Below are 11,540 nucleotides of genomic sequence, written 5' to 3' on the forward strand. Positions count from 1 at the left end.
TATATATATATATATATATATATATATATATATTAGAGTGGCCGTTAAAAAAAAAATTATCGCTGCCGCTCTCTAAAAGAGTAGTAATTGATAAAAAAAGAAGTTTTGTAAAACCTCAAGTCTGTAAATTAAAGTGAACAGGTGCCTCTTGAGAAGAGAAGTTTGGAAGATTTTTTTTTTTAATATTTGCTTTGTTAATTAGCTGTATCAGCAGTTGAGAAATTTTTTTTTGCAGTGTGACAGAACAATCGAATTTTAATGAATTTTTTTATCGATCATACCAAAAAAAATTTTCTTGACTGCTGGGCTGCGTTCGAGAACATCACCTGTGTGCATCGAGCGTCGTTCTATCTTTGTTATTTACTGAAAGTTGAACCAAAATAAAACTACGTTCGTGTGCACAAGGGTGATGTTCTCAAACGCGGCCCTGATACAGCTAATTAACAAAGCAAAAATAAAAAAACATCTTCCAAACTTCTCTTTTCAAGAGGCACCTGTTCACTTTAATTTACAGACTTGAGGTTTTAAAAAACTTTTTTTTTATCAATTACTATTCTTAGGGGGCGCCAGCGATAATTTTTTTTTTAACGACCACCCTAACATACAGAGTGTCCTAGACCACCCGTACACCCCTTTTCTTTCAAAAACTAAGCATTTTAGAGAAAAACGGTTTGAACAAAAATTGTATGGTTTTGAGGGGAACAATGCACTTGCAATATGCATTTATAATGATGGGTAACAAATAGAGATTTAAAAAACTGTTTTTTTAAATAGAGAACAAATGTTGAAAAAACATGCTTTTTTTATTAAAAGAAAACAAATGTGATTTTTTTTCATTATTTTTTAAAATATAATATTATTTTCCGTCATATTTTTTTTAATATAATAAAAAAGTTCTTATATTTTTAACTTATCTTTTCGGAAATTAATTTTAATGAATTAATGAGACCCTTGCGGCAAATTACATCAAACACGACATGTTTCCGATCATATTCAGTTAACCTAATTGAAAATTATCTAAATTATGTTGTGTCTGATATCACATTAATCGCAAAAATATCATTATTTTTTTAAAATAACGTTTAAAACAGTAAATTAGAAATATAAGAAAACTTTATAGTTTCTTTATTATATTAAAATAATGACTAAAATACACTTTTAAAAACTACAAATGTAAAATTATTAAAAACTACAAATGGAAATTACAAATAAAATTATAAATTATGATAGATACAAAAACCGTGTTTTTTTATTTATGATACAGACAATTTCTTTAACTTCAATTTTAATTTGTTTTTGGAAAATTTACCCAATTAGAAATATTAATTACATAATTATATAGCCAATTGGAGCGCGATCTACATTTAAAATAGTAATGGTTAGTTCTAACTTATCATCCAAAAAATTAAAAATTATAAAAAATCAACTTATGCAATAATCAAAATATAAAAATAAAAATATCTGAAAAAAATATTTAAAAAAAACAAGGTTTGTTTCTTTTTAAAAAAACAATACTTTATAAAAAAACAATTTGGTTTTTGCTATTTACGGTTCTAGTAACAAGTGTATATCAAATAAACATGTACAGGATGTTCGACAAGTAAGTGACCAAACGAAAGGTGGAAGTAGATTGGATCAAACTGAGTCGAAAAGTCCTGAACCATTCTTTTTTATAACGCTTAATAAAGGAGTTATTATTGAGTAAAATTTGGCCAATCAGCGCCGACTTTTAGCCGGACGCACGTCGGTGAGCCGCCCGCCTGATAGTATGCGGCGGCGCACACTTCACAGCGCGGGGCTCACTGACGTGCGCCCGGCTAAAGGTTGGCGCTGATTGGCCAGACGAGTTATTATTGAGTAAAGTTTGGCCAATCAGCGCCGATCTTTAGCCGGGCGCACGTCGGTGAGCCGCGCGCTTGGTAGTATGCGGCAGCGCACACTTCACGGTGTGCGGCTCATCGACGTGCGCTCGGCTAAAGGTTGGCGCTGATTGACCAGATTTTACTCAATAATAATTCCTTTATTAAGCGGTTTAAAAAAAAATGGTTCAGGACTTTCCGACTCAGTTTGACCCAATCTACCTCCACCTTTCGTTTGGTCACTTACTTGTCGGACACCCTGTATAGTAAATCAAATAAAATTGTGTAGAAAAGGTTTAAATGTGTACAATCAATTACACAATATAAAAATTGATCACATTTGGGTAATGACAATATTTTAAAATATATAATGCATGAACAAGCTTGAAATAGCATAAACCAACTTTGAAAAATAATATGACAAAAATTTGAATAACAATTGCTCTTTAACACTTTTAGTATATGTTTTTTGCAGCGTATGTGCTCTTATCCTGTGCTCATGTTTGCTCTTATCTGAGTTTTGGTCGAAACTCCTGGATATTATATTACCAATGAACGTATCTCGATCGCATAGCTTACCGATTACAATGGAATACTTCATCAATCAAGAAACATATTTCTATTGGATTCTGTTACATATTAATGTATCGTACTGTATCGGTGCAACTGCAATGGTAGGAATAGGAACAACGCTTATTGCGTATCTCCAATATACGTGTAGTATGTTTAGAATTTCCAGGTGAGAAACAAACATAGAAATAATTACGAAGTTTCGAATTTTAAACAAAATTCTATTGTTATCTTGAATAAGTCTAGTGTTTATGTTACGAAGACAGAAAAAAGATACAGTTTGATAAGTATATTAATTGCAGTCATCGTATTAAACGTGCAATATCTATCAATACATTAGGAAATATTCAACCAAAAAAAATAAATTTATTACTTAAAGGAATAATTAGTGCCGTAAATATCCATCGGCAAGCTATGAAGTTAGTATCTCTATTCGACAATATATATATACAAGTATATAATATTTCTAATAATATTTTTGGTTTTTAAAGATTATCCAAACTTTTGGTATCCAAAATTGAGAAAATGTTGTTCTGTTTAATAATAGTCGGAGTGGTCTCTTTGAGTCTTAATCTCTTTCGTGTAAGTTTCGTATTAGATCTTAATATTCACTATTTTCAGAAACAGTACTTAATATACTTAATAATATTGTTGCGTCCGCGCGTCGACTTCGATAATACTCGAACACGCGCGACACAAACGGCACTCGCGTACCGCGACGTAAATGATTAACACTCTTTTAAAAGAACAAAAGGAACTTTAATAATAACACAAAACACACAAATGAACAAGGAACACAGAACGGGTAATAACGATAATCGTAATCTCAAATACGTCCGCCCGGAATGACATCCGTCGCGAGACTCAAGATGGCCGATCTCTCCCAAGATGTCCGACGTTGTTTAACAACAACGCTTAGCAACGTTCTCCCGGCGGAGACGAAAGCAGATTCATGAATAACCGCCTTAGACGACCCGCAGGGACGCAACAATATATTTCACGTTATTTTGTGTGTACTTTATATTAAGAAAAAATGTATTTTTTCTCTTTTTCTCCCTCTCTCTCTCTCTCTCTTTCTCTGTCCTTATTCTCTCTATTTTTTTTGCTGATATCTTTGATTTTGTAAAATATACGATACTTATCTTTATATAGATCAATCGTATTCATTCGTCAATTAATAACCTTTATCGTGAATAATGTTTAGAGAAAAAGAGTAAAAAATGCAGATGCAAATCCGTTACAACCGTGATCTTGTTTTAGATTTTTCACATCGCATCATACGGAGATGATGTCAAGGAAATTTTACTTCCCTTTATATTTGTAACTGTTTGTATCATATACATGTTTGTAGCCAATTATGTTGGGCAGGATATAACAGATCACAATAATGACTTCTTTGCTACCGTGTAAGAAACATTGTTTTAGATAAATTGTATAAAAACTTGCATCTTCAAGAATGTTTTATTAAATGCAAAGAGGACAATGTTGTCGCGTAAAAATATACGAATCTATCTTTACATGACTGCGTAGGTATGACGTTCAGTGGCATAAAGCTCCGTTACATGTACAAAAACTGATACTATTTCTGCTGCAAAAAAGGGCTAAAGATTTTACTGTAGGTGTCAGTGGACTATTTGTTGGATCGTTGGAATGTTTCGCTACGGTAAATATAATAAATATATTATGAAAATATACATACGAGGCAACATATTATAAATAAACGTTACAGCTAGTGAAAGCCTCGGTTTCTTATTTTACTGTTATATATTCAACGCAATAATAAGGTAAGAAGAAAAATAATAGCAAATAAATTATAATCCGGCAAAAATTTAGTTAACTAAATTTTAATATTACAATTATATTATATTCAAAAGTTAAAAGTGATTTATTATTAATCCCATAGTTTGTATTTGAATAATCATAAGATATTTCCGAAAATAAATATTTAATTAAAGATAAAAAAATATATTTAGAAAAGACATTTAAAGGCTCGAGTACGATTTCCGTGGCGCCCAGATTTAACCATGGATTTTTCATAAATGGACCATTTAGAACAAAAGTTCAAGAATGGCAAAAGTTGCTATCACTCATAGTTTCTTATTTAAACTAACATTCGAAAAAATGAAATAACTCGCATAAACAACTAATACGATTTCCGAAACCCAAACAAACCCAAAAAAGTAATTGAACAAAATTTTCTGATACTATGTACATTTAAAAAAGAATATATTTAGTGCATTAACTTACTGTTATATTTAACGGATTTCCCCCAATAAAAATCCCACCCACACAACAATTGTAAAATAAACTTCGCTTCGCGTTGTAAAGTACATATATGCGTAGACACAGTGAGTTCCGCCCTCCCCCTACGGGGGGAGGGGGGGCTCTACTTCCGGAAGATATAACTTAACCCAAACCTATTTCTGATTTAAAACTAAAATTTGGTTCGAGTTACATTATATAACTCAAACCAAATTTTCATTTCGAATCTAACTTTAACTTCAAATATCTCAAGAATTATAAAAGACCGCCGATTAAGTTATAAGGAAAAGTTACTCAGGGTCATGTCTTTCACAACATATATCAAGGTCAAGGTCATCGGAGCTGTCTCCCCTATACTGCCTAATTACCCATTTTTCGCAAATGTTACAATTAAATAAAGTTTATACCCCAAAAACTATGAGTGATAGCAACTTTTGCCACTCTTGAACTTTTGTTCTAAATGGTCCATTTATGAAAAATCCATGCTCAAATTTAGGCGCCACGGAAATCGTACTATCTCCCATTTAAAAATTTATATTTTTAAAATATAGCCCGTCATCTACTGGACGTATCCCTCCATGGCTGGATGACCGTGGAGTACAGTAGGACATAGGATAGGATGAGATCCGTCATCCAAACTCGTTAATGTAGTATTAAAACGCATGTCAATATATATCGAGCACTATCAATGCAGCACGTTCAATAAAAAAGCACGTTGTAACATATGTCAGATAATAAAATCAATAAATTAAAATAAATAAAAATAAAAAATAAAAATAATATAAATAAATTAACTAGATACAATAAAATCTTTAATTGACTAGACGAGAAGGTAGTTAAAGTCAAACATCTTGGCTACAATGACAGCTTCTCAGTTTTTTATCTCATATATTCCGGTATATGTCTGAGAGTTTATTATCGATTCCTGTTTTTAACACCGATTTCCGCTGTCTCTTTACTTATATATCTTAACTTTTTACGCATTGAAGATGGTCCAAAAAAAGAACCGAAACGTTCGCGTATCTTTGTACCATTGAGGTCTTAATAAATTCATTAGAATTATGTCCTTGATAACATATGTCAAGATCAAGGTCATTGGGGCTGGATCCCCTATTCGCTATTTTTACCGTTCTCGATAACTATACTACATAGTTTGATATCATCTTTTGCTCAAAAGCTTCTTATTATTTCTATTGATTATTAAGTTTTAATTTTTCGGAGCCTTTAGTTTTTTATCGTATTATGACATAAAATTAGCTATTATACAGGTGTCTCATTTTAAATGCCGCAGGCAAATATCTCGAAAAATATGAAAGATACGGAAAAATGTTTCAGACAAAAGTTGCATGGTTTGAAGGGGGTCACATGATGAAAATATGGACTTGACCTTGAGTGACTTTTGCAAGGCCAGGTCAATGCGATCGATGTTTCTTTAAATGGAACCCCCCATTTTTCATTGCATATTCTTGTAGCTTATTTCGAGAGCTTTTCAAAATACTAATAAAGTATTTTTTTATTAAGTATTTTTTGAGTTATTTTATAACTTAATCTGATATATTTTGATATAAAAAAAAAATCTCGTAAAATATTTAGTTTTTGATAATCTTACCGTAATACTTTTATATACAGAATAATGAGACAAATCAATTAGTGTAAAAAAAAAGAATTGTTAAAAAAAAATACATTGTAAATCATTACATACTTTTTCTTAAAAACAATTATTTTTTTTTATACCAATTGTTTTGTCTCATTATTTTGTACATGAAAGTATTACGGTAAGATTATCAAAAACTAAATATTTTATAAGATATTTTAGTTTTTATATCAAAATATATCAGATTAAGATATAAAATAACTCAAAAGCTGGCCTTGAAAAGGTCACTCAAGGTCAAGTCTATCATTCATCATGTGTCCCCCTTCAAACCATGCAACTTTTGTCTGAAACATTTTTCCGTATCTTCCATATTTTTCGAGATATTTGTCTGCGGCATTTAAAATGGGACTTCCTGTATATGCTATTGTACATCAAATAACAGATTTGATTAACGTTATTGTTTTTAAGCATTTTGATTTTTTGTATATGCGATTTATAGATATTAATAAGACACGTTAAATATTAAACAATTAAACTGTGACGTCAAATATTATTTTTATATGTCTAATTTATTTTTAGTGCTAGCATTTTTGAATTTATAAATTTAAATCTTTTGTTGATCAAAGTGACGTAAGTAATAAAGAATTATGTAAACATACAAAGTAATAGTTGGTAATTGTAACATGTTGATATTTAGCTTTTAAAATGATAATTTTCATCGCGTTGATTGCTAATTAAAAGTTTGACAGAAATAGCATGCACAAAGATCTTATCACTAGTTTAAATAGTATGAGCTTTACCAGAAAGGCCCGTTCTCGCTCTCAAAAGTGAATGACATTCGTCTCGAAGACCAAACGTACGTCATGAGTGCGGACAATAGAATGAAAGGTGTAAATCTGCGATACAAAAGAAGTTGCGAATACGCATGTGCGACTTCCGCGCAAGAAATTCTCTTTATATATATATTTTCTTAAATAACACCAATTTTCCTAAATAACACCCTGAAATTACTCCGCTATCAAATATCGATCGCATGATTAGGGACTTTATTGCGAGAAACATTGTTAAACTCTGTATATTCTACTTTTGCCGCGTTCTATAGTTGTATCGGCGCTTTGTGAATTACACGAAATTATATGCAATTTGTGTCAAAATTTACACAAGAAGAGAAAAAGAATAAAATACCTGGTCGATCAATGGATAAAGAAAGGGATGTGTATACTTGCGTTACTTCACTACCATATACGTTTTAGACGTCGCAAGAAAATGATTCGTCTCGAGACTCAGTATTTTAATCTGAATAGGATTCTTCTGCTCGCTATTGGCCTATGGCCTTATAAGCAATCGAACCTAACTCGACTTCAATTTATTTTCTTGTCTACTATTTTAATGACAAGTCTTATCTTTCAGGTAAGCTCTAATATAATAATATTATTAATATATAAGAAATTACAAGCATACAAAAGAGCAGTCCTATACCACATATATAACATAAATTAAAATTAAATTGAAACAATAAAGGCTTTTACGAATGTATCATACAAATGTATCATACGGTGAGGGAAACAATTAAGATTTATCACTTAGCTTCTTACTTACATCAGATTATGTTTAAAAGTCTAATTTCATTAAACGTCATTTATTAATATACCTATTGATGTGGCGACAGTGTTTTGGATAGATGGAATTATATTTCCGATAATTGTAGAATTTCTTAATTTCTTAATTTCTCTTAGCAGTTAGATTTATTTTAAATTCAATTTTCTTTACATTTAATGGTATTATTTATTAATAAAACTTTGATTCATCCATGGGCTCCTCTCTGTCCCCCATCATTGCGGATATTGTACTGCAAAATTGAAAGAAAAAAGCACTTGAGATATTAAAGTTTACCCCCCCTCTCCCTTCCTTTTTACTTTAGATATGTGAATGATATTGTTCTTGCTATTCCGTCTTCTTTGATCGATTATACATTGAATATTTTAAATTTATTTATTTCTAAGTTGCAATTTACACTGGAAATGGGAACAAACAATAGATTAAATTTTCTGGATATCACCATGATTTTAAATAAAAACTATATAATATATGATTGGTTTTAAACCAAATTTTTTCGGGAAAATATTTAAACTTTTTTCCCCAACATTTTTATCAGAAAAAAGGCACAATTATTGGTCTCACTGATAGAGAATTTTTACTCTCACATACGAAGTTTTATTTCATGAATATTGAGTTAGTTATAAAAATTTTGCTTGATAATGGTTATCCATTGAAGCTCATCTTTCAAACCTTTCAGACACATTTTAAAACATTATTCAATAATTCAAAGAATAGGAAAATAAATATTAATCCAATATCAAAGGATGATACTTTTTTTTACTTCACTATACCATACATCCCTCTATATTCGAACGGGATATAATAATGTCACTAAGGATCTTAATGCCAGATTGTTTTATTGTAATCTTAATAAATTACACAGTTATATTAAAGTACACAAAAACACCCTCCCTAAATTTTTTTGCAGCAATGTTGTTTACGAAATTAATTGCAGTAATTATAATGCTTCATATATCGGTCAAACTGGCCAACAGTTATACACAAGAATATCTGAGCATCGCAATTATATTAGATGAAACACGAACCATTCTGTTTTAACAGATTATATATTAGAATGCAATCATGATTTTGATTGGGACGGTCTTGAGATTTTGGATGAACCTTTGCTTAGAAAACACTTAATTTCTGAAATAATGTATATTAGAATGCAAATAAAAAAAAAAAAAAAAAAAAAAAAAAAAAATGAAAATAACCTCAATTTACGAACAGTCACAGAATGTTTATATCATATATATTTATACAAATGTAATCGGTAAATTACCGAAACTTTAAACGTCATGTCATCTTATTTGTAAATACTTCTCTATATTTATTTTCTTTATGTTATGTGCGATATGAAAAGACTTGACAGTCTGTCTCAAGTGTTTGATGTAGCATTTGTCTTTTGACAGCATGTGCGACTCATTCTTGTTTGTTGTAATTTTTTGTAATCATATGTTTGCGATTCATTTCTGACATCACATTTGAACAGCTCGGTTTCTGTTCTTTATTTACTTTGTAATTGCACTGAAGATGATCAAAAAAAGAATCAAAACGCAATCGCTTTTTATTATTAAGTCTTCGCTATTTTGTTATGTTAATATAATTTGATTATAATAAAATTTGCGCACAAATTACCGCGCTGGCTCTTAATTGCCTTCTCTCACCTTTGAATGATATAACTTAAATATTTTACAATTTCGATTGGAATAAAATTGTATTAACTATAAATCATAACTGTATATAGTCATAGGTATTTGCATTTATGGTTTAATTTTATAGTTAAAATAATTAATATATGTATATATACAGGGTGTTCTCGGGTTAAATGGCCAAACTTGAAATATTAATTTAGTACCTTAAAACAAGAAAAAATTTTCCTCTGGAAGTATGCTCGCAAACGCTTCGTTCAAGAGATATTGACTTCTAAAGTTATGAACTGTAGAAACGAATAATTTCGAAATGTTTCTTTTCATTTTTGTTTTCAAGATCGAAGGTCATTGACAGGCTTATGTTTGCACTGTAAACAAAGCTCCTTACATTCATATCAAATAATTGTTAGTTCGTTGAATGCTTTCGTGGAATAAACTAGTACAATCATGCCTCATACGTATCCGATTAGTGAATATGCCGATATGGTATATTTATATGGGTTCTGTGACGGAAATGCTAACGCTGCATGCCGTATTGATTATTGTACAGCAATAAATAGAATAAACCTAGATTATTTCGAAATTATTCGTTTCTATAGTTCATAACTTCAGAAGTCAATATCTCTTGAACAAAGCGTTTGCGAGCATATTTCCAGAGGAAAATATTTTCTTGTTTTAAGGTCCTAAATTCATATTTCAAGTTTGGCCATTTAACCCGGGAATATCCTGTATATAAATTTTTATTATTATTAAGAAACCAAAATTTTATCTATATTGCCATTTTAATTATCGTCGTTCGTTGTTTATTAAAAAGTTATTAACAAAAAAGTTTACTAAATCCATAGATATATAGACTGGATTAAGCATTGCGAGATAAACAAACGCGCGCCCGCTGTAGAAAGAGAGATACTATATGGGAGACCTATGCTTGTCTCTTTTCCTAGCATCTCATTGATAATTTTCTATATGGAGGGGGACAAAATCACCAATGAGATGATAGGAAAATAGGCAAAATAGACCCCCCATGTAGTACCTCTCTTTCTATAGCGAGCGCGCGTTTGTCTATCGCAACACTCAGTCCATTCTATATGTCTATGACTAAAACGTAATTATTATAATACCATATACATTTAGGGCCGTGGCACACAAAAAAACTTAAGCAGTAAAACTTAAGACGTAAGCGAATTGACCAATCACGATCGAACAGTAAGGCAGCCATGTTGAAACGTAAGCAACGCTGGAAATTCCGTATGGATGAAATTCTTAAGTCTTAAGTCTTACTGCTTAAGTTTTTTTGTGTGCTATGGCCTTAAATATAGTGTACCTTAGCACCTTTATTTATTTACATATAATAAATCGAACACCTGGACGGGGAAGGGTTCCGCCCCTTCCCCTGCACTCTCACCCCGAAAAAAACTAACCTCCCCCGCACACGCATTCCATTTACTACACATAAATGAATAAATGTTCTAAGTTACGCTCTATTAAATATACATGGTGTCTGAAAATTATGTATGAATCGTGGAAATTCTTTTGTTAATAACTTTTAATAAATTTAATAACTTTAAATAAAAATAAACAATATAAAATAAAAAATTTGTGTATGCATGTGTGCGAGTACGTTTATGATTTTAGAAAAATAATTTTTTAGTACAAACTCGTAAGTAAAATTACTATTTACAGTGTACACCATTTATTTCACAAAAATGTACCCCGGATTTTGTCGTCCAAGTTTTATCTTCCGCATCTAGCTTTGCTGTCATTGTGATAAAATATAACATGTTCTGTGTCAATATCGAAGTTGTAAGTAAATGACTTACAAAGTAGAGTGTTTACAAGATGACTTGACAAGTTGACGGTTTACTCAACATATACATCAAACAGCAGAGAGAGAAAAATATTTTAGTCAAATAAATTTTTGTACATACATTTTTTTCTATATATTGTTATACATATATAAAAATGGTATATAAACCACTCTTATATATATATATATATATAAAA

At 30.6% G+C, this 11,540-nt stretch overlaps 2 protein-coding genes across 2 annotated transcripts in view; both read left to right on the forward strand.

Annotated features, from left to right (window-relative positions):
• LOC115244785 overlaps window positions 1-4,229 on the forward strand; it is a 15,137-nt gene extending 10,908 nt beyond the window's left edge. Inside the window, exons 4-9 of the mRNA XM_029822724.1 lie at window positions 2,319-2,598; window positions 2,732-2,848; window positions 2,921-3,011; window positions 3,690-3,835; window positions 3,960-4,092; window positions 4,159-4,229. Of these exons, the coding sequence (XP_029678584.1) occupies window positions 2,319-2,598; window positions 2,732-2,848; window positions 2,921-3,011; window positions 3,690-3,835; window positions 3,960-4,092; window positions 4,159-4,209 (818 nt within the window). The 3' untranslated portion in view covers window positions 4,210-4,229. The remainder of the gene's footprint in view (window positions 1-2,318; window positions 2,599-2,731; window positions 2,849-2,920; window positions 3,012-3,689; window positions 3,836-3,959; window positions 4,093-4,158) is intronic.
• A 2,790-nt stretch (window positions 4,230-7,019) lies between these two features.
• The window catches only part of LOC115244800, a 13,077-nt gene continuing 8,556 nt past the window's right edge, over window positions 7,020-11,540 (forward strand). Inside the window, exons 1-2 of the mRNA XM_029822742.1 lie at window positions 7,020-7,695; window positions 11,220-11,339. Coding sequence (XP_029678602.1) covers window positions 7,498-7,695; window positions 11,220-11,339 — 318 coding nt within the window. The 5' untranslated portion in view covers window positions 7,020-7,497. The remainder of the gene's footprint in view (window positions 7,696-11,219; window positions 11,340-11,540) is intronic.

Source organism: Formica exsecta, unplaced genomic scaffold (assembly GCF_003651465.1).
Source record: "Formica exsecta isolate Colony F162 unplaced genomic scaffold, ASM365146v1 scaffold87, whole genome shotgun sequence".
Taxonomy (NCBI): Eukaryota; Metazoa; Arthropoda; class Insecta; order Hymenoptera; family Formicidae; genus Formica; species Formica exsecta.